The 23,751-nt window shown below is 40.7% G+C and overlaps 1 protein-coding gene across 1 annotated transcript; it reads right to left on the reverse strand.

Annotated features, from left to right (window-relative positions):
• Positions 1–1,241: 1,241 nt before the first annotated feature.
• Positions 1,242–7,205, reverse strand: RASL11B (RAS like family 11 member B). Its single transcript, XM_026683907.2, has 4 exons — positions 6,903–7,205; positions 5,655–5,711; positions 3,657–3,733; positions 1,242–2,739 (listed from the first exon to the last, which is right to left on the reverse strand). The coding sequence occupies exons 1-4, from the start codon at positions 7,033–7,035 to the stop codon at positions 2,272–2,274; spliced, it is 735 nt and encodes a 244-aa protein (XP_026539692.1). The 5' UTR covers positions 7,036–7,205; the 3' UTR covers positions 1,242–2,271.
• Positions 7,206–23,751: the final 16,546 nt, after the last annotated feature.

Below are 23,751 nucleotides of genomic sequence, written 5' to 3' on the forward strand. Positions count from 1 at the left end.
GTTGACTTGGCTTCCGATTATATTTTGTAGCAGTAGAATATAGCCAGATGCTGCCTTCTTCAATGGAACCAAATCCAGCAGTTTGGTCCGATCGCGTGTTTCAAGGGAACGGATGCTGCAGTCAAGCCGGTGCAAAAACAGCCCCCTTTTTAAGACTGTTCACAGCCCCCATTGAAGACGATTGAAATTGGGCTGCAGCCTGAGGTTTCAGCAAACAGAAGACGACTACTTTGTGAATCACGCCTCACAGGGAAAAGGGCAAACTTCTGAGCATTTACTTATGCTTATAATCTTGTGGATGAGCTGGCAAGCCAGCATGAGCGATAAAACTACTTAATGGAAGTGCTGAGAGAGAAAAGGGTAAATACAGTCCCCATGGTTACCAGGCCAGATCTGTCATATTGAACTAATAGGCTAAATTCTCTATTAAATGGAAGGATTCCGGTATGGGCCGGCTCTCGTCATATACGCAACTTAATTGGAACACGGGCTGAAAATGGGGACTACGGGAGAGCTGAATTATATAGGACTTTTTGTAGGGTTACCCTGCACTCCGTTCATGCAAAATTCCAGAGTGTTGCTTTTTACAATCTTTTAATTGCCTTTCCTTATCAGTAGAGAATAGATTTAACCTCTAGATCAGAACTGTCTATAGTAGGGGAAGGTGCCAGAAAAACCAAAATGGACACCTTATTCCATCAGACATGCAAGGAATGCTTAAATATGAGACTTTGCCCAGGTAGTCATGCCTGCTAATCTTGCCTTATTTCTTACACACACGGATGCTTCTGAGTCGAGTTGTAACTCTTGCGGCACAATGGAAACAGAGCCTCTCCTTGGTACCACAACTGCTGAAGATGCTTTGGTGGTTTTGATATGTTGTGCCAGGTAGACTTTTTGGGGAGTTGTGGCCAAGTGGTAATGCCCACAGGGTTTTTAGCAGAAGCTCTTAAACAATGGGAGTGGCCACCATGTAGTTAGAAAAGCATTTGAGAAGCAGGTAGCTTTGTACAGCAGCTACACAACTGTTGTGGTAGAGAACTCTTATATTTGCAAGAGAGTTGCTGATGGGTGTGTAGCATTCTCAAAAATCAGTAGACCTGTGCCACTGTATGATTTGTTTCACACCTTCACATTTGTTCCCCTTGCTTCACAGGCAGTAGAAATCTTACTAACACAAACTGATTGTTTTTTTCCTATGTACTTTGCCTAGCAACTGGTTAGAAAAATACAACAAATTCTTGAGAAAACATTGTTTAATTTAATGATGACACAAAAGAAAGAAATTGTAGCCTGGTAATGTTTCTGAAACATGAAATAAATAAGTTACTGTGTAAGGGGAATGGCACGGTATTGCTTTTTTTGTTAAACCGCATCAATGTTATACTTATGCATGTCTTATTTTAAACTTGTTCTGCTTTATGGGACAAGCCTCGTGGTCCAGCATTTGGCTTGTTAAATCACGAAAAGCAGGTTGATATAACAGTGGAATGTCCCTTCTGCCTCTAACTTAACTGCTCAGCTATGAAGGACTTGCTCCCACACCTAGAAAAGAAGTGACATGAGCTGAAATAGTATGACTTTCAATCCATATTTAGATGAGTTAATTTGGATTTATCTGGAAAGAAATTCAACACGGCATCAGATGACCAACAGTCTTCAGAATATCTTAAAATCTTGAGATTATGTAGTTGTAAAAAATTACACTGAGTATTTTGCAGCACAGCTTATGTCTCATCACAATCAAAGCTAATCCCTTAATAATGCCCAAAAATTTTACACCAAAGACTGTTCCTGCTCTGTTGTACCTCATGAACTGGAGTTAAAAAATAATAATCAAAAGTCTGTAGGGAGATTTATGAAAGAAACCAGCCCTAATTCATAGCATAAGGATATCTGTTTCCAATGAAAGAAGATGGCATTCTGAGTATTTCACCCCATCTTCTACAATTAACGTAACCAGGATAGCAAATACTAAGCTATCCTGACCTCCATCACAAAATATGGCAATGTTTTGAATGCATTAAAATGTCCTGCTTTCAGCATGAAAATATGCGATGTGTCCCTTCTTTATTCAAGTTTTGGTGGAGTTTCTCCTTTGCATAATGCTCTATACTCCCAAGTCCAGTATCGCCCAAACACATACACTTTCTCTCTCTCTTCTCTTTGATCTTGCTTGGTTGCCTTGGGGCCAGCAAAATGTTCCCAAATTGGAACCAATGGACTCTTCGCCGAGAATGGACCCTTTTCCCATCCAGGTCAACCAACTTTTCAGACAGAGGTAACGGTTCTCACTTTGGCCGACAAAGCTTGCTTAAACCTTCTCTTCAGGTCTTGCATGTTGGGTGACTTGGGCCTTGAGATGAGAGAACTCCTCCGCTTCTCTGGGGTGCCGGTGGGTTGTTGCTTACTGACTTCTTTGCATAAGCTCTGGAAGGCACAGAAGACCTCTTTGTAGTTCTCACTGACGGAGACTTCGTAGAAATTGCAGCCCAGCATGCTGGCCAGCTGAAGTCCATGCTGAGGTTCCACCTCTTTAATATGGAGCAGGTCTGCTTTGTTGGCCACAATCACTACGGGCACTCTATTTCCGGGATGCACCTGCCGTATATGCTGGTGGAAATGGCCAAGGAGTTCGTAACTTTTATGGTCGGTGATCGAAAAGACGATTACGACTGCATCCGCCCAACGAAGACACTTGCTCAGCTGTTTGTTACAATCCAGGCTGGGCCTGTGCATCTGTGTTTGTTTTTTTTAAAAAAGGGGGAGGGATAGAAGATTATTTGGATGCAAAGGTTGAAATGAAAGTTACAGATCTTTCCGATGCAGCTTCTATTCCATTTTACATATATGAGTTAACGCTGTTCTGGTTCATTATTCTCCCCTTCTCCCCAAAGTTTAATCTCCTTTCCTGTTACTTAAGCAAAAACAAAAACTCAGGCTAAACTGGGTTATTCTGAAGCTTGCTATACATTCAAGTGGAAAACCGACCCGCGTCACTTTCTGTAAAGTAAAATAATTTGTGGTGCCAAAGAATGGGAAATTAACTGGCTAGACAGTCAGCAGGGAATGGAGGCGGGACGGGAACAAAAGGTATGAGCTGGAAACATTTAGAGTTGGAGGCTTGCCCAGTTCAAAAAGGCAAATTTTGACCTTACGCATGTCTATCCATTTAAACTTTCCACCATACAAAATCCACTCCAAAGTTGTTTTAATGAGTACAGCTGCTGGTACTGCTGAGTTGTTTCAATTATGTGTTTCTTAAATGACACTTGATTGGGCTGCTGCAGTGAAATTTGAAAATATTTCTGGTACATTTTGCCAGGAAACAAAAACAAAATGTTTTAGTTTTCCAAGAAACAGCTTTTTACCCATTAGCAACATTTCTGGTTTTATTTAGAAAGGTTGCCTCCTTAAAATAAGGGCTGTGTTTTCAAGTGGGCAAAAGTTGAATTGAAATAGTGGGTTGCTTTCTTTTATATACAGATCATTTATTTGACTGTTTACAGTCATTCCTAGCACAAAAAGAATTTGCAATGATTCCACTGCCTAAAGCCAGCCTGCTTCTCAGCAAACATCTACTACAACTCTAGTCTTGAAGCTGAGCAACATTGAGGCTCCCTTTTAAATTATGGAACGCAAAGGAAACAACTTACCTGTACACCAGGTGTATCTTGAACCTGAATTGCAAACATCTCTCCATCAATTTCAATCTGTCTGCTGTACAGATTACCTGGCAATAGAAATAAAGGCGGAATTTTAACACAGGATTGCCAAAACTGAAAACACTTCTTTAAAAAAAAATTGGCAGCGAATAGAATGGCCATGTTCTACTTTGAAATGGGGTGGGGAAAACCATTCTAACTTTATTAGATACATGCTTCCATCACAGAAAATAATTAGCACAATCCTAGGCATCTGACTTAGCCATTCAATGGGACTAAATTGCAGATGAGTTTGCATAAGATTGCAGCCTAAATGAATAGCTACAGAGAGGTAAACAAACAGCAGAAGCAGTTGTAAAATTAGTTGACATTGGCAGATGACTTTACACATACTTTCTTATAAAACTAACTTTAGGCATAAAGTTACTGCTAGAGACAGGTGCAAAAGAATTTATTAACTGTCTGGGCCTTTTGTACAGGGCAGTGTTTCTCAATCTTGACAACTTTAAGACATGTAGACTTCAACTCCCAGAATTCACCAATTTCTGGGTTGCCAAGGTTGAAAAACATTGGTATAAGGGAATAACACACCTTGTAGTTAACAGGAAATTTATGGAACAATTATACTGTATCAGGATAATTAAATGTGTTTACATTTTCTGCCACAAGAATAAATTAATAGTGATGTGCTACATTTTGATTGCCATTTTTTTCCTTTAATGATGACAGTTTCTACCTGCCAGGTAAGTCTCCTTCATCCCATTAGCCTTCTATTAAAAATAAACCCTTTGGTTTCATTGATCTATCATCTGTATCAACTATTATTATTATTCTTTTGCCTGGGCAGCCAGGAAGTTTATTTAGTTATGGTCACGACAAAGTTGCCATGACACCCTACATGTGGACAGGTCTCAGGGGGTTTTTTTTGCAGTATTTTGGCAAAACTTTGGACTGAGTCAGTTACTTTGGATTTTTAGATGTTTCAATTAAGTTTACATTGTTGTGTTATTTACCAGAAAGGGTGGGGAATCACACCTCTGCTTTTTTAGCAGTCTGCAGTAGAAATCCAGTCATGAGATTTGCTCTAACACAAACACATTTTGCTGCAAGTTGATCTGTTTTTTTAGAATGTTTAGCCTGTTGGCACTATTGGAGCAAATTATTTATGGGATAAGCCAAGGTGCCTCCTTCGTGAATGTAAACTACCAGTAGCATCCACAGGGCATGATCAAAAGTCAAGGTGGATACCACAAGAGTATAATTGAAGCTCCACCTGTTTTGCCAGCAAAGTTTCAATCATACAATGGAGGCAGATACCTTGACAAACCTTATCTTCTTTACCTTGACATCCCTGACCTTATCTTCTGGATACCCATGTGTGCTGATCAATCTGCATTTCCAAGGATGAAGCTAGCTAGGCATTCATGGTAGCAAATGCTGAATTTGATTGTTCCCGCCTCAGCCATCTCTCCAAAAAGCTGCTCTTATTTTTTATTTTATTTTTCAATTTGGTTTCATCTGCTTTAGAAGGGGCTTCCATCCTTTAATTCCCTGCAGTTCCTCAGAACAGCCGCCCTTGCTTTTCTTGCCTTTTCAGGAGAATAACAAAAGCACTTTAAAGTTCAGTCCCAAAACCTATTTGCATAAATACCTTGATTACAGATAAAGATAGGAGCTGAACTAAGCGATGGGAGCTTAAAGCCACATCTTTTAACTTGGAGTGCTTTTCATTACTGCTGATGTACGTGGGCGGAATCCATGAAAAAGATGTCAGAAGTCAGGCATGCCAGCTTGAGTGAAGTAACCCTCAGGATGCTTTTTTTTCCCCCCCTTCCAAAAACAGACAAAGTAAGACTGCGTACAAAAAACTTTGTCCTCTTGCTATAACGATGAATGCCCCCAACTTCACCCCTTTCACCCAAGGATGAAAATACAGGGGAATGCACTGCCTAAAGAAGGCGACGCTAATATCGCAGAATCCTTTCTTACCTGCATTACGTTCATAGTCTCCAATGAATCGTTTTGTGAGAAATCTCACTACCAGGGCTGCAATTAACAACAAAAAAAAAGATGTCATTTATCAAAGAGGAGAGAAAAAAGTCATCAATCACTATTTAAGGCTTCTTAAAAACTCACTCCCTGTCTTGCTGCCCCCATCTCTACCCCAATGCACACAGATCAGCTGTGGATAGAGCAACCCAAAGGAATATAGTCCTTCAAAGAAAAACTCGAGGAAGCCAAGGCAACTGGCTATAGGATAATGAGAGAGGTGTGAAGGTTCAGGTAATCTAAATTCCTAGTTTTTTTCTTCTCCTAGCTTTCTGTCTCCTTAAACCTGTAGGCTTAGAAGACTGGGGTGCCCACTGTTAAAAATCCCGTGGGAATCACCCTAACAACTCTTAATAGATATGAACCTATCATTCTTTTATGCTGGGGGGAGGAGGTCTTAATATCATGCCAAGGGTGGGGGGGAAACATCAATTTTTTTCCACTTGACTATGTCCACCCCAAATCCAGCAGCAGGTGCATGGGGAACATGGGGAGGACGCAAGAGCTGCCTAGTTCTGTTTAATATTAATTCAAATGACTACATTCTGGGGCCCCATTTTTTGGGGGGGAGGAATCAAATACAAAGCAGGAGCATCTGTTGGTTCCCTTTGAAGTTTGAAAGGCATTTTCTGCAGGAGGAGAAATTTCCTTTGGGTGAAACGGGGCGGATGGAGCAAAATGAGTGGTGGTGATGGAAGAGGAAGAGAGAAAAGGATGAAGAAGAGGAAGAAGGAAAGAAAGAAGGAAGGAGGGAAAGAAAAGGAAGGAAAGAAGGAACGAGGAAGAAGAAAAGAAAGGAGGAAAGAAAATGGAAGGAAGGAAAGAAAAGGAAGGGAAGGAAGGAAGGAAGGAAGAAAGAAAGGAAGGAAAGAAGGAAGGAAAGAAAAGGAAGGAGAAGAAAAGGAAGGAGAAGAAAAGGAAGGAAAGAAAAGAAAGGAAAGAAAGGAAGGAAAGAAGGAAAGAGGAAGAAGGACAAAAGGAAAAAAAGAAGGAAAGAGGAAGAAGGAAAGAAAGAAGGAAAGAAAAAAGAAAGAAGGAAAGAGGAAGAAGGAAAGAAAGGAAGGAAAGAAAGAAGGAAAGAGGAAGAAGGAAAAAAAGGAAAGAAAAGGAAAGAAAAAAAGAAAGAAGGAAAGACAGAAAGAAAGCCTTCCTCTCCCCTCCAGCCTTCACCTCGCCCACAACACTCACCGGTCTTGCCCACCCCGCTGGCTCCCACCACGGCGATCTTGATGAGCCGAGGGCGCCCACAGGCGTCTCCGCTGCCGGCGTGCTCTGCCTGGGGATACTCGGCGATGGTCCCCATGTTCTGGATCAGGCGCATCGCAGCAGCCGCGGGGGCGGGGGCGGCTGATAAAAGCCCAGGCGAGCCTGCAGGGACGCCGAAAGAAGCCCGAAGGGAAGCCGGAGCAGCGCCGCGACTCTCGCCCCCAGCAGCTCCTGTGCGCGGCTCCCTCGCCTCTCCCGCACCTTTTTCTCCTCTTGGCCTTGGCTCCTCCCACCGCTCCTCCCACCCCTCCACCACCAGTTTCCCGGGAAAAGGTCCGCCCCGCCTCTTTCCTCCTTCCTCCAACCAATAGGGTCTAAGCCGCCCCTCCCCGCCCGTCCCCTACCCACTCTAGGCTCCCGCCTCTCAGCATCTCCCGAGCTCACGTTCCTGAGCAGGTTTTGCTGCAAGTGTGTGGATTTTCCCCCGTTCAATGGGGGGAGGGTGCGTGTGCAAAGCGCGGCTCCCCACGCGCGACGGCTTTCCTTTATTTTATTTATTTATTTTATTTTATTTTTTTTTATTTTTTTATTTTAATTTTATTTTATTTATTTTATTTAATTTTTATTTAATTTTTATTTTATTTTATTATTTTCTCTTCCCGCGCTGCCCCTCTTAGGCCCTCCCCACCTCTGCGCCTTTAAGCCCTCCTCACCTCTGACAGGTGGTTGGCGAGAGGCAAAGTCCGTCCCCCGTCCCCGTCCCCCCAAGCGCGGGATGGAGTCAGTCAGTCAGTCAGAAAGAACACCGCGGTCTCTTTTCTGCCGTGGGCAGCGTGAATCAGCCGTTCCCACGCGTGGGCTTGAAAGTTTGACCCAGGCTTGGCTGTGTGTGTGTGTGTGTGTGAAGGGGGGCGCGTGTTCAACCGTGTGCCCTTCCCACCTTTTCAATCAAGTCGCCCCTTCTCCGTCCTCCCCTCCCCAAATACTGCTGGGGGTAAAGGCTTTATTTACAAAGCAGCTTTAAAAGGCGACCCGCTTCTCAAAATTCTTTCCTTGGGACGTTAAAAGCCGGGGAGAAAAAAGAAAAAAAAACACCCGATTCAAAAGAAAGTTCCTGCCTTCCCAGAAAGAGTTGTCATCTCCTCCACGCCTTGAGTAGAAATTTAACAGGTTTTATATCAACCCTCGATAGATAAGTGACCTTCCTTGTCATTTTCTTTAAGGCACACCTTAAAAAAATGAAATTCAGTTTGAGGGAAAAGTTTTTGAGGAGAGGAAGCTGGCAAGAAGATGATTGCAACAGTTGTCAATAGTTTGGATGCTTTTGAAAATGAAATGGGAGAAGGATGTGTAGGAATAAAAAAAAATATGAAAGAAGAAGACTGAAGAATCTGTAGGACTGTTATCAAAAGTATACACATACATACACATGCTATATACATATACATATATATGTGTATGTATGTATGTGTATAGACTGTATGTATAAATGTATATATGTACCTTCATATATATACCTACACCCATATATATACATTCATCATATACATATGTATGCGTGTGTATATACAAATTCCTTGTGTGTCCAATCACACTTAGCCAATAAAGAATTATTTTCTATTATCTATTTATATCTATCTGTCTGTCTGTCTATCTATATCTATCTATCTATCTATCTATCTATCTATCTCCATCTATATATCTATATATTTATATATTTATATATATAGAGAGAGATCAATATATATATATATATGTATATATATATATATATATATATATATATATATATATATATAATCTATCTCTATATCATATATATATATAATATATATCTATATATATATATATATATCTATCTATCTATGTATCTATGTATCTATCTGTATGTATGTATGTATGTATGTATAAAATTGTCCATCTTAAATACATATCGGAAAGCGGATGCTTCTATGTCCACAAGGTTGATGCTATATGGAACAAAAAACTGACTGAATCTGAATGTTTTGCTTCGGATACTACGAAACCTCCTCCTCCTCCCAGAAGGTAACAAGGAAAACAGGTTGTGGAGAGGATATGTAGCATCCCAGACAATCCTGAGCCCCCTGGTCAAGCATCACTTATGTGCCATGTCCCGGATAGACGGAAGTGAACTGCCAATAAATGAGCCTATTGACTGTGTCCTGTGCATTTTGCATGCTAGAAAAGTAGCTACATTCAGTCAATATGCTCATAACATAATCAGTGGCTTTTCTGCACCGGCTCCAATGCCATGAATTGGGAGCTAGATGCATAGACACATTCACCTCCTGCTGTCTGAATTGTCAGTGTGTGTTTAGATTGCTTTCGTAGTTTATCTGAGTTGGGGTGGCTGCTGGATCGTGAAACCTGAATCCTTTGTTTGACAGCCTACATGTCTACGGTGGATGCTGTTTGTATTGTTGGGGCTTGAAACACACTGCCTTGAAAGCAGGAGCTGTGGTGTATATGCCCAGCTGTGTTGGCAGCTGCTCACCTGGTGAACTCTGTACACTTTTAATGAGGAACAACAGAGAACTCCTTTTTTGATTGTAGAGTCTCCTCTTTAAATATGCCCTAGCCTGGTTCACACTTAGTCATAAAGTTATTCTAATACTCACCTCTAAAGATTTGGTCCTAAGCTGAAGTATTTCATAAGCGTTCTGTATTTATCTGACAAGGATTTCTATGTGGAGCCTTACCTTCTGAAAGATAAGCAAAAGTTAAAAGTGACCGTGTTGTTCTTCAAAGTCTCTTGCAAGTACTTTGTTGTTAAACACTGAACCTCTGTTTTAATGGAGAAGCCATACGAACCCACCACTCGTGGGTTAACTCCTCCTGTGTCATTGCTGGAGGAGGTATGGGGAAAGGCTCCTTCACAACCTGTAAATTCTTTGCAAAAAAAAAAGCAAAAAAAAAGTCCACAGTTATACCATGTTTTTCCTGAACCAAAAAAGGCACCAGGTCTTATTTTCAGGGGATGTCATCCACTGACTAACCTCACTTGCGCACATCACCCTTGGCCTCCTTTTCACTGTCAGAGGCCTTCAGGAACTTCTTCTATGGCGGGCAAGGCTTTCCTGAAGGCCTCTGCAGCCAATAACCAAGCTCTGGATAGATCCAGAGCTTTGTAATCAGCTACAGAGGCCTTCAGGAAAGCTTTGCCAGCCTTACCGGCTGCAGAAGAAATGGGCCAGTGAGGCAGGTGTCAGGGTATGTGAGGCCTGGCTGCAACTGTCCAAAGCTAAGTAATAGGGTAGCTCCACCAATCCCACCCTAGCTTAATTTTTACCATGCACTCTGGGTGGGATCTTAATTAGGGCTTATTTTGGGGGGTAGGGCTTATATTGGGCGCACATGTAAAAATCAGGAGTTACTTTCAGGGTAAGTGGTATTTTTAGGGAAATGGTAGCAGCATGGAGATTTTCTGGCATCTTTCTCCAAGCTGAGCCAGATCAGAAACCACAGGGAAAATCCACTCCATAGTTGCTGTTGTTAGCAGAAAGCTGCTTCATTCAAACCACTGTAGGACAAAGGAGGATGAGAGCCAGAACTGAAAGGAAATTAAATACAAAGGCAGTCAACTTTGCTTTGTACTAGGATAGGTTGGCAGGGCTGAAGCTTATTGTGTGAGATAGGATCTTTTTTTTTTTTTAATGTGGAGGAGGAGGAGGAGAAAGGAGAGAACTCAGCAAAGCAGGCACACACATAAAAGCCGCTTGGCTTTTAAGGCAGTCTGAAAGCGGCCTTATTCTCCTTTCCACAGAAAAGGCTGACTAATGCTCTGCAGCTACATTAAGATTTTTATCACTTTCGACAGCTTTTGTGGCGTGCTTGCTTTCCCTGTTCCGATTTTCTTCTTTATGTCTGTTGGGCCAGAGAGGTGCACTCCATCCAGCCACCCTTCTCAGTCACAGAAACACAGAATGGGATACAGGGTGTAGTTTACTATGGCTTTTGGAGGCAGAACAACAAGTGGATCGGTGGTGGTATTCAATTTTTTTTTTACTACCGGTTCTGTGGGCGTGGCTTGGTGGGCTTGGTGGGTGTGGTGTGGCTTGGTGGGCGTGGCAGGGGAAGGTAACTGCAAAATCCCATTCCCTCCCCACCCCACTTAACCTGCCTTCCAGCTCCATTCTCTTGATCAGGGCAACTAAAGGAGGCTCAGCCAATTAGCCAATCAGCTGGGACTTGGGAGGCAGAGAATAGATGGGGTTGGCGGGGCCAGCCAGAGGTTGTATTTGCTGGTTCTCCGAACTACTCAAAGTTTCCACTACCGGTTCTCCAGAACCAGTCAGAACTGGCTGAATACCCACCTCTGAAGCAGATATCCAAGTATGATTTTAGAAAGAAGGGGAGGAGGGGAGGGGAGGGGAAGAGGAGACAAGGATGGAGGAGGGGAGGGAGGAAGGAAGGGGAAAGGAAAGGATTTTAAGATGGACCGATTTGCTATAAAATTACTATTGCTATTTTCATGGACTCATTTCATGTAACCTCCAATATGTACGCACAAATCTTTTTTTTTTTTTAATTGTTCCGAGTACCAGGTTCAATTGCTGCTGGAAATCAGCATGCAATGTGGCAACGTATACACTTTAAAAAGAGCAAGTTTCTGCTTGTTGGTTGTTGTTGTTTTTATTTAACCCAGTTTTGTTTTTGATCAACCTCAAGGCACTGTACATTCTTAGTGCTTCCATCTCCTATTTTCTCTACAACAACAATCCTGTGAGGTGGATTGGCCTAAGAGAAAATGATTGGCGCAAAGTCAACCAGCCGGCTATCATATCTGAAGGAAACCTAGAACTCACAGTCTCCTAGTTTATTACTTAACCACTCCTCCAAATTGGCTCTTGATGTATGTCTTATGTTTTTATTTCAGTTGATTTTCATTCATCCACCGGATCTCAAATGCATACATTTAGTTTCACCACATGTAAAATTGCCTTTGTGGTGTTGATTGTTTCTGACAGATATCCAGTTTTATTCTGGTTTTGTGGTTCCCCTACCTAAAGTCTTCTTCTCCCTGACAAATTGCAACTATCCATAAGGACTAATTTTAGATTTACATTTTTTTTAATCCCACCTTTTAATATTTTTCTAAATAATTCAAGGAAGCGAACATAGTTCATACTCCTTCCTCTTTTCATTTTCTCCAAAACAATCCTGTGAGATGAATTTCCTGATATATATGTGTTATTCCTGTGCTTATTTTGCTAGCAGGATTGCATCGTTTTCTATATAAGAATTTAAGAAATTTGAGGAAAGGAATCCAAGGCAACGATTTAAAAAATTGCTTTAAAATGCCAGGAATTGAATTGTTGGAATTCCGTCACAATCTTGGAAACTGAATGGATATGGAGAAACCAGAGCGATTCAAGATCAATAAAGCCACCAATGCCGTCATGCTTTCTTAATTTTTTTTTCCCCTTAAACTCCGAGTTTAGTTCAAAGTTTCTCAACGTCGACTACTTTAACTCCCATGGACTTCATCTTCAAGAATTCTGGGACTTGGAGTCTACATGTCTTAAAGTTGCCAAGGTTGGGAAACCCTGGTTTATATCAAAGATATCTACAAAGATTTTCATCAAAAATAATGAAAGCATATGTGGGCTTCCGTGACACAAATTCAGCTCTTTGTATCTGCAGGAGTGCAGCTTACAAATTAATGCTGCTTTCATCATTTGTGCCCTTTATCTCACCTACTTCTCACCCTCTGACTCCCTCTGTCAAGGTGTGTCCACAGAGGTTAAAAAATAATCAAATGGTGGTCAAAACCCAGGGGTGGGATTCTACCAGTTTGCACCTATTCGCCAGAACCAGTTGTTAACATTCTAAGCAGTTCGGAGAACCAGTTGTTAGAAGAAATTACTGGCCTAATCCTGTAAGGAAGGCAGGAAGGAAACATTCTGGGGTTGCTTACACACAAGGAATTTGTCTTGGTGCAAATACTCTCAGTGTACATAAAAGAAAAGATGCATTCATCAAGAGTCGAGAATCATCACGTACAACACTTAATAATAGTCATAGGGTACAATAAGCAATCAAATCATACTAGGAAACAGTCAATAAAAATAGTTAGGATACAAGCGACAAAGTTACAGTCATACAGTCACAAGTGGGAGGGGATGGGTGATAAGGAGTGATGAGCAGATTAATAGTAATAGTAGTGCAGACTTTGTAAATAGTTGAACAATGTTGAGGGAATTATTTGTTTAGCAGAGTGATGGCTTTCGGGGGAAAACTGTCCTTGTGTCTAGTTGTTCTGGTGTGCAGTGCTCTATAGTGTCGTTTTGAGGGAAGGAGTTGAAGCAGAGAGAGAGAGAGAGAGAGACTAAACAATCATCTCTTAGTTGAGAGGCTTTGGGGCTGGACAGGTATAATGTCAGTTGCCCTACTATTTTGCTCTATGAATATATGCAGAAGCCACCTGTTGCTGTGTTCTTCAAAACACACTGTTTACAAGAGAAGGATTGGCACATATTCAGTATTTGCACTTGTGCATCTTTCCAGATAATCTATGCTCTTGTGACTGGAAAGCTCCAGGCTATCTGATTATTGAAAAGGAGTTGGCTCCAGACCAAGAGATTTTTTTCTTTGTTCTAATGGCAAAGGAAGGGATACAGATCATAACAAAATGGGGTCAAAATGCTATTCTCCAACTCCTGTCCCCTTTCTTTCTGAACATGCCTCCCATACTTTCTCTCCAGCATTGCTCTTCTCTGGTTCCTATAGCCCACCATTCAGATCCAAGACCTGAAGACATTATTCTGGGCAATTTTATTGTAAACTGCCCAGACACACTCAGGTGAGTTGGGCACTAAGTGGTAGATACCTACTACTAAGAGGATCCTCGGTAATTTACATTACATCCAAATGTAGTGACCTGCTTTGTTTTTGCTTCTGTGTTTTCATCGCAGAAAACAATTAGCATAATCCTATAGGTATCTTATTTCATATTATATTCAATGGAATATTACATCCAAATGTAATGCCCTGTTTTGATTTTGATTTTTTTTCAACTTGTTTACTTAACACAGTTACACATTCATTGCTGCAGTTTCTTATGTTTATGTCTGGTAATGATAAATCTAGCAAAAGCTGTAATGCCATAAAATGTGTTTACAGTTGCTTATATTTACAATCAGGTGTATCCTTGGATTTAAAAACAACAAAACCTCAAGATCGTATTGCCCATAAAAAATAGAGGTTCAGTCCCAACAGGATGACTCCCATCTTACTTCTTTTGTTGTTATTTTTTACTATACCTTGTAAACATCCCTGGCACTATATATTACTAGGTCGAAGAATGTAAGGTTGTGATAGAATACGTGGTTCTGGGAGTTCTTGATTCATTCCTTATGTGAAGTTTAAGGTGACCAGTCTATAGGTTTGTATATCTGACAGAGTTGGGTGTTGCCCACATAATGGAGGAGTTGTGTTCTCATTAATGATAGGTTCAAATCTTGGAAATGCATTTAGATCCAATTGACTATTAGAGGCCCCAGTGTAGCCAGCAAATGTTTACCAAGTGAGGTTCTACTTTAGTATTGGCCCTACTATAACTTTTTGTTTAGATTACTACACTCTTTTATATGGGTTTATCCTTGAACATGGTACAATAGCTTCAGTTAGTGGCCAAATAAATGGGAAACCTCTTGATTTCTCAGTAGCACAGGAAAGAATGAAGCTAATTAGATGCTTGTGAAAGCCAATGCGATATTTCTTTTTTCTGTATTTCCTTCTGCCTGAACTGTATTTGCAAGCTTGCTTAACCAGGAGTCGTTGGCCATGTAAACCCAGCCAAGTGTTTTCTTTCTGTGCTTGACCAGACTCCACAACAAGAACATTGGAGACTTCATGAATTGTGTTCCCATTGAATAGAGCAGTGGATCTAAACCTCATCACTTCAAACTGGGCAAGTTTAAAGACTTGTGGACTCCCAGAATTCCTCAGCTAACATGACTGGAGGAGGAATTCTGGGAGTTTGAAGTCCACAAGTCTTAAAGCTGTCAAGTTGGAAAATCCCTGACTTAGAGAATGCTGAGGCAACTCAGCCATTTTAATCTAACAAATGCTGATCTGAAGAAATCCTTAAATTTTACCCATGTGAAAACTTTACAAATGAAATTAGTGTATTTTTTTTAAGTGCTTTTCTGAATCTTGCCCATCCTCTCAAAATAGTTCACTTGGTGCCTACATAAGTGTGTCTTCAGTTTCAGACAAACTCATATTTACGTGGTCTTTTAATGTTGATTATTTATGCTTCTGTGGCACTAAATGCTAATGTGTGTGTGTGTGTATTCTCACTTGATGTCTCAAGATCTGAACATTGAGATGTGAGCTGATTATTATTAAACATCTTACGCTATTTCATTTATTTATTTATTTATTTTGTAATGACAGGATGAGCCTCGGTGGTGCAGCGGTTAGAATGCAGTACTGTAAGCTACTCCTACTGCAATTTAGCAGATCGAATCCCACCAGGTTGACTCAGCCTTCCATCCTTCCGAGGTGGGTAAAATGAGGACCCAAATTGTTGGGGGCAATAAGCTGACCCTGTAAACTGCTTTGAGAGGGCTGTAAAGCACCAGAAAGTGGCATATAAGTCTAAGTGCTAAGTGCTATTGCTATTCCAAAAGGATGCTTTGAGAAAATTGCCAAATATCGGAACATAAAGGCGTAAATATAAACGCAGTGCATTCTATTCACACTGACTTCCTGGCAATAAGAGTTGGAGTTCCTGAACTGATAAAACTCTAAAAGGAACCAAGCCTATCGTGATTAAAAGAAGCCACCCCCCCAAAAAAAAACCAACAACAACCCATGACCTTTATTCTCACTGAATCTGTGCCCTGGTAACTATTGTTCAGACAGTTCCACACATATAATGCAAATCCATGGCCTCCTCTTTCATGGTCAAGCCTAAGTAACTGCAATCCACACCCCAATGGGAAGCAGGCATATTAAGCAACATACTTAATGAGAAGGCATGACATCAAAATACTTCTGCCCTATATATTCTTTCTTAGCTTTATCTTGCCCTGATTACCTAGAGGGGAATATAATGGTTTTAGATAACAACATGAGTCATATAGTCGCCTACAACTTGGGGAGGGGGAGAAAGCACTCATTTTCTATATAAAGAACAGACCACATCCAAAAATAGAAGTAACACTTAAAAAAAAAAACTCTACTCCTGAAGGACCTGCAAATTCCAAACAACAAAGATTGGAATGCAGGGTCATTTCTGCAGAGAGTATAGTGAACACTGCATCGCATGTGGAATGTAAACTTAAGCAACCACATTTTAAGGCATTCCTAGGTTGTCTAGCTTCCTGGTCTCCTCTCTACTCCTTAGTAAGTTCGAGATTTTCTCGCTAAGGATCTGAGAATTTGTGCTGCCTTGACACAAACTCCATAAATGCCAGCAATGAATATGCAAGTGTGTTTAATTCAACATGTTAAGAAGAGTTGGGTTTTAAAAAAAAACAAAAAAACACCAAGCCTTGCATTTGAATGTAATTATAAATTAAATAGGTGAACAGGCACTTTCCGTCACGTGGTTTTGCAAGCCTGAATTGTTTACATGAACATAAAAGCACTGGAAGCTTTTGCAAGTATCAAGACGCTGCCAAAAGAAGAGCAACGTATAATTAACTAGAGGTGTTGTTTTGTGCACAGAAAAATCCAATTAGCGAAGAGATATCATAAACCATTGGTCTCTAAGGGGAAATCTGAATGCGTATCCCAAGTTTAGGCCTGCAGTGGTCATTTTGCAGAATAGAGGTCACTAATCTTTATTGGCTGGCCATTCCACCAAGCAGTGTTGAAAGTCTGTGTAGGTAATCCTCGAATTAAAAATGTAATGGAGCCTGCCAATTACATTCATAACCCGAGGATTTGTTGGAGTGAATCACATAAAGTAAACATGAAAACTCTCTGTTTTCGTCCACGCATTCACTAATTGAATGTGCGGCAGAGGTGGTATTCAGCAGGTTCTGACCAGTTCCACCTCTGACTGGCCCCGCCCCCATCTCTTCTCTGCCTCCTGAGTCCCAGCTGATAGGCTGGGTCTTCTTTTGTTGCCCTGCACAGGAGAACAGAACTGGAAAGCAGGTTAGTGGGGTGGGGAGGGAATGGGGATTTTTCAGTATCCTTCCCCTACCACGCCCTCCAAGCCACACCCACAGAACTGGTAGTAAAAAAATACTGATGCATGGGTCTTTAAGTGCACGAGATAAACTTCCGGTTTGTCGGCAGCCGGCAGGGATTTGCAGCTGCGCGATCCCTGCCGCGCTAGCCGTTTTGGGGCTCCGACCCAGCCGGGTGCATGAGCTAGGCTGCCCTGCAGGGGCAGCTGAAGTAGGGGGATCCGGAGAAGGGTTTGGGGGTGCTGCAGACTCCCTCCTGGCCGGCAGAACTCCCTTTTCCCAGGGACGGTGCAGCGGCGGAACCGTAATGCCGCCACAAAGAAGCTGGCAGCCGGGTAAGAATGCGCAGGAGGAAGTGGAGAAAGTGATTGAGAGGAGAAAGTTTTTCTTGGCTCCTAGGACTCTAAGACATATTTAATAAAATTCCTGAAAAGTATGATTCTCTGAATAATACCTGCCAGAAGAGGAAAAAAGCGGCTGCTTGAAGGTGCTGAAAGGATAGCTTTCCCTCTTTTCCTCACGGAATAAATAACTGGATATTAAGAAACCTATTTTTTTAGGTGGAAATTGGTTTTAAGCGATGAGTGGGAAGAGAGAGGATTAAGAAGAAAATATTTGTATGCTAAGATTTGTTGGAGCAGATGCCTTAAGGATTTGAAGACTAGAAGATATTGTAATAAGATTTTAAACAGATTTGGACTTTCTTTCTCTTTGATTGATATTACCCCAGAAGGAGAAAGTGAGAACTCTGCCTTGGTTTGGACTGATTGATAACTTTGGGACTGTTTTATCTTTTTTATTTTCTTTTGAATATTCTGGTTGTTGTAAGAAGAAAGAAGAAGAAAAAAAAGAGAAAAGATTTATAATGGCTCTTTCTGTTGAGGAACTAAGAAAAGAATATGAACAAGCAAAAAAAATGGTAAAGATGGTGTGGAAGAAGCTTTCCTTTTCTTAGAAATGGCGCTTACTAATTATCAACAAAAATTACAACAGATGAAGACAGCAGAGGAACAAGAAAGAAAGGAAGGAGCCATCTTTAATGAATCTCAGAATTTGATCCAGAAAAAGGAAGAGAGAAACAAAAGAAGAGAAGAGAAAAGAAGAAAACTAAAGGATTTAAGGACTTAAGATCCAAAAAACATTTAAGAAAGGGAAAAATAAAGTGCAAAACCAATATGATGATTGTAAACAAAGGGGAAAAGAAATACGACAGAGAAGGGAAGCCGGTAAGGCAGAGGCTAGAAGAAGGGGGTAGAAAGGTTTGTTGGGAAAAGAAAGAAAGGGAAAAGGTGGAGAAAAGCTACAATGTTTTGGAATTAAATGGAAAAAAGGAATTTTTATGGATAATGGATAAAGTATAATTTAAAAAAAAAAAAAAAAAGATTTTGCAAGGTACATAAGATGAGATGGTAGTATTGTAATGGTTTAAGAGTTGATAAGAGATTAAAATGTTAAAATGTTTAAAAATGATTGGCTTTAAAACTTAATAATAGGAGAGGTTTAGAATATTGTTTTAATTAAAGAGTTTAATAAAATTATGGTATTGATGTTATTATAAAATTTTTATTATAGTATTTCTTTTTAATATTTGGATTTATTGTCTAATTATGCACTTAATTGTGTTGGATGTATTAGTTAATGTACCAAGCAAAATCTGATTGGGTATTAGATATTATTTTAAAGATTAATTTGATTAACTTAGGGGAGATAGAAAGGCATCATACTCTGATTAATGATTTCAGGAGAAACTGATTTTCTTTTTTTTCATAAGGGATGAGACAAAGGGATGATAAAAATGGACAAAAGATACAAGTATAATGATTTAAACTAAGATGATTAATTAAGGTAGAATTAAGAAGTGTGAAATATGTGGAGAAGTTAATATAGAAGGTTTAGAATGGTAAATAAAATAAGTAATGATATGTAAGATGAGCATGAATATAATTGAAGTCCATGAAGAGAGAGATACCTGGGCCCAAGTTACTTTCCAAAAGATTTTTTTTATGTTTTGTGTGTTGTGTGTATATGTCTTTTTGGGGGAGAATTGGTAAAAACTTGTAGAAATATAGAATGAGAATAATGGTAACTAAGTCAGAAAGAATCAGATGAAATAATAATAATGATATTGAATAAGAGTAAAGAGAAGTAAAGAGAAATTGAATAAGAGGTTTTGGTATATTATATGGAAATGGTTTAAAACAGAATCATAATTTATCTGACTTGTTAAATTTACAATGGAAAAAGGTTTAAACATGTAATGAATAATGATAATTTGTGTGTTTTAAAAATTAATAAAACTTGTTTTAAAAAAAAAAAAAGTGCACGAGATATTCTCTTTTACAAAGAATGGCGGCCTGAAGTTGCATGCGATCACGGCCCCCAGAACCTTTCATTGTTGGTGCACAAAAAGCATTTGCAAGCCGATCGGATGCTGGAAGCGAAAATCTTCCCGCTCTCAAAGAAACCGCAGCAGAGAGGAGACAGATCTTCACAAGGCAAGTTAGTCTGGCACATCAGGGTGGGGGGCAGGGAAGCAATTGTGGGGAGCCTGGTGGAGAAGGGAATAGGCATTGTGAAACATTGCAGTGCCTCTGCGGTCATTCATAAGGGTGAACAACTGCTCTGGTGTTGCTACATTCGTAATTTCAGGCCTGTCATAAATACTTGGGGAGGATTATACCATAACTTCGAATGGTCACTGCCCACTTACCTGCACTGCAAATGCGCACGCCTCCCAGCTGATTTTTGGCCCATTTGAGGCCATTTTCGCCCTCCCGGAGACTCGAGGGAAGCCTCTGCAGCCTCAGGAAGCCAAAAAATGGGCCTTCCGGAAATACCAGAAGTGCTGAAATGGGCCCGTTTTTTGGCCTCCCAAGGTTGCAGAGGCTTCCCTCAAGCCTCTGGGAGGGCGAAAACTGCCTCAAATGGTCCAAAAATCAACTTGGAGGTGTGTACATGCGCAGTTTAGGTAAGTTTGGCTGGGGCTCGTGTGCCGGCACAAATGGCTCTGCATGCCACTTGTGGCACGTGTGCCATAGGTTCGCCATCAAGGTCCTAGAGGTATTTGCAAAGAACAGCAATAGAAAGGAAGATGGTAGAGACCTGCCCCTCATTGTATAACTTCACGGAAGTCATTTTGATTAAAGGAAGTTTTATGAACTCTGAATAAAATAACTTGGAAGGTTTAATAATTGCAAAGACACAAGAATTATTTAAAAATAAGCCAATGGGCTAGGACACGGGTCAGCAACCTTAAACACTCAAAGAGCCATTTGGACCCATTTCCCACAGAAAAGAAAACACCAGGAGCCACAAAGATCCTAACCGGAAGCCCCCCATTCAATTCTGGAGCCGGCCAGAAGTCTGGTTCCCCTGCCATAGAGTCTCCTCCTAGTGCAGTGTCCTTTTTCCTCTACCTGTCCTAACCAAATGCCTTATCAATTGTGGAGCCGATTGGAAAACCTTGCCATGGAGTCTCATCCTGGCATGCCGTGCTTTCCCCCCCTAACTGGAAGATCCTCCCAAAATTGTGGTGCTTACCGGCAACAGGGACCTGCAGCAGAGAGATGAAAGAGCCACATGCGGCTCTAGATCCACAGGTTGCCAACACCTGGTCTAGGATCCTCCTCAATTCCTCTCTCGTCAGTGGATTTAATGCACTCTCTAATATTTGCCTGACTCTTTAAGAATTCCCAAGGAAGTTGTGGTTCATCACCGGAGAACTTTTAAAGAAGAGACTGGACAGTAAATTGTCTGAGATTGTCTAGGTTCTCCTGGTTGAGCAGGGGGCTGGACTAGAAGACCTCCAAGGTCCCTTCCAGCTCTATTCTGATTCAGGGGTTGTGGGCACTTCATCGCTGGAGGTTTTTAAGAAGTGGACAGCCACTTGTCTGAAATGGTATATAGGGATTCCTGCTTGAGCAGTGGGCTGGGAGGCCCGCTCCTGCCGTTTTCTCTTCTTTCTCCTCTCAACTGATCATCGGAGCTTTTTATAACTACCAGTTCGGCCAAACCGGTAGCATTTCACCACTGGCACAGTGATTAGAATGCAGTATTGCAGGCTAACTCTGCTCACACAACCCGGAGTTCGATTCCTTCAATCCTGACCAGCTCAAGGTTGACTCCTCAGCCTTCTATCCTTCCAAGGTGGGTAAAATGAGGACCCAGATTGTTGGGGTCAATATGCTGACTCCGTGTGCCACTTAGAAAAGGCTGTAAAGCAGCGGTATATAAGTCTAAGTGCTGTTGCTAATTGTCTACCGAACCAGGTTCATTTTTTTTTACAAGTATATAGTCCTAAATAACTTAGGACCAGGATATTTGGTAGGGAACATACTTCATTTTCAACTTGGACAATCCCTAGGACTATCTGAAGGAGTCTGGCATTTAACCTTCAAGCAGATACTTTTTGTGGTGAACCACTGAAATGTGAGAAGTACCTACAAAAGCCTCTTCTAAGAGCTTCTGGAAGTGTGTGAAAGTTAAAAGTACATGATTTTGTTTTGCTTTGTTTTTGTTTTCCTTCTCTCCACCCACATTTTAATTAGCGTCTTAATATTCTTTTAACTTACTATCAAGTACATGAAACCAAACTTGACAGATCTGCAAAAATAAAAATGGATACAAGCCAAAATCTTTGACAGAATCACCCATGGTTACTTCAAAATATATAGCGTATTGGTCCTGGAATGATAGTCCTGGAGCTTTTTAAGATCCTAGTAAATCACTCGCCTCACTTTAGATTTGCAAAATTGCTTTTTTGATGAGAAATAATGCCTCCAGTACTACTGCTAAAATTACTCAACACAGATTTTAAAAATAAAGTTAAAAATAAAATAAATTGGCTTGGTTCTAACCAATAGGAAGGCGACATCTAAGAATACAAGACCTGGATGGCATGTGCTATTAATACGTTTTAAATGAATTAATATAAGCTTTCATTACTACAGGATATTTTAATCTGGGTTGACCTGAGAACTCTGTTAGAGGTCTGGTACAATTTCGGCTGAGATGCATTATTAAACTACTGAAAATCATGGAGATTAAATATTCAGCAAATTGAAGTATAAAGCTGGACTTTGTCTACTTACTTTTGGAATTCTTGACATGCACTTAAGAAAACTCCCTATGTAACTCATTAGATGATATATAAGCTACAGGGGTGGCACACTTTAATTGGTATTTGTAGGGGAATTTTTTTGTTTTAAAGTGTTTGTATTCAGATGGAATTACTTGAAATGATGGAATGAGAATATGCGATGAAATTGTAATTATGACAGATAAAAGTATAAATATAATGAATATGATGATATGAGAATTAGTTAAAGCTAAAAGGAATAGATTAAGAAATGATTGGAAAATTTATAAATAAGCTTGAGGAAAATATTTGTGAAAAATAATAGAAAATATGTAAAGTAGAGGTTGATATGAAGTAAATGTGAAAGATAAATATGTAAACCAAATTATGTCTGTACGGAGATGTAAAAACCTGGAGTCAGGCTGTTCACTAAAAAGAGATGTTTCTTTAAAAAATGTGGAAAATTGAAATAAAACTTTTACCCAAAAAAAGAAAAAAAGAAAAATCCCTATGTATTCAGCCAGAGGTGGTATTCAGTACGTTCTGACCAGTTCTGGAGAACTGGTAGTGGAAGTTTGGAGTAGTTTGGAGAACCAGCAAATCCCACCTCTGTCTGGCCCCACCCCCATATATTCTCCGCATCCCAGGTTACAGGTAGTCTTTGGCTTGCAATAGTTCATTTAGTGACCATTAAAAGTAACAGGGGGACTGATTAAAGTAATTTATAAGTGTTTTTTTCACACTTAAGACTGTTGCAACATCTCCATGGTGAACATGCGATCCAAATTCAAGCACTTGGCAACTGGCATGTATTTATGACGATTGTATGTAACCGGGGTCAGGTAAGTAAGTACCCTTTGTAACTTCCCAGCCAACTTCTGATGAGCAGAATCAATGGGGGAAAATTAGATTCACTTAATGGCCACATGAATCACTTAACAACTGCAATGATTCCCTTAACAATGGGTCTATGACAATTCGCCAAGGCCAACTCGCCATGGCCAATTCGCTATGGCCAACTCGCCACAGGACAACTCAGTGCGGGACAAGAGTTACACTAATATCAAAGAGATACTAGAATGGAATCACTAAAGAAAGCAGGGGTGGGATGCTACCGGTTCTGCCTGGTTCTATAAAACCAGTAGCTCTGAAGAGCAGCAGACACTGAACCGGTTCTGTGTTTGCTGCTGTTTGGCTCACCCGCCCACCCGGGCTCTTAGCTGTCCTTTATTTCCTGCTTTTTCAACCTCAGCTGCTTTGCGCGGCACAACTGAGGTTGAAAAAGCAGGAAAGAAGAGGATTTTCAAATGCTGCGCACCTGCGCACTGTGCTTTTCAGCTCTCCAGGTGGCACAGCTTAAGATTTTTTTACACACGCACGCAAAACGCAGTCACCAAACCAGTAGTAACACCGGTTGAATCCCACCCCTGAAAGAAAGGATGCAAAAGGAGGGACAAAATAAAATGTGAATGGCAAAAATTAAAATATTTTCTAATATATTTTAAATAGTTAAATAGATTTGTTAAATTGTCCTGCCGTGAGTTGTCCCATGGCGCATTGGCCATGGTGGGTTGTCTTGCAGTGA

The sequence above is a fragment of the Notechis scutatus genome, chromosome 4 (genome assembly GCF_049901735.1).
Source record: "Notechis scutatus isolate UNSWTSFEM ecotype Mainland chromosome 4, rNotScu1.2, whole genome shotgun sequence".
NCBI lineage: Eukaryota > Metazoa > Chordata > Lepidosauria > Squamata > Elapidae > Notechis > Notechis scutatus.

Excerpts from the sequence above, each read along its gene's own strand:
- RASL11B (XM_026683907.2), bottom strand. The coding sequence starts at position 7,035 with ATGCGCCTGATCCAGAACATGGGGACCATCGCCGAGTATCCCCAGGCA. Across the intron at positions 5,712-6,902 it reads CAGCGGGGTGGGCAAGACCG|CCCTGGTAGTGAGATTTCTC; the intron begins GTGAGTGTTGTG and ends TGTTAATTGCAG. Across the intron at positions 2,740-3,656 it reads AAGATACACCTGGTGTACAG|ATGCACAGGCCCAGCCTGGA; the intron begins GTAAGTTGTTTC and ends AAACAAACACAG.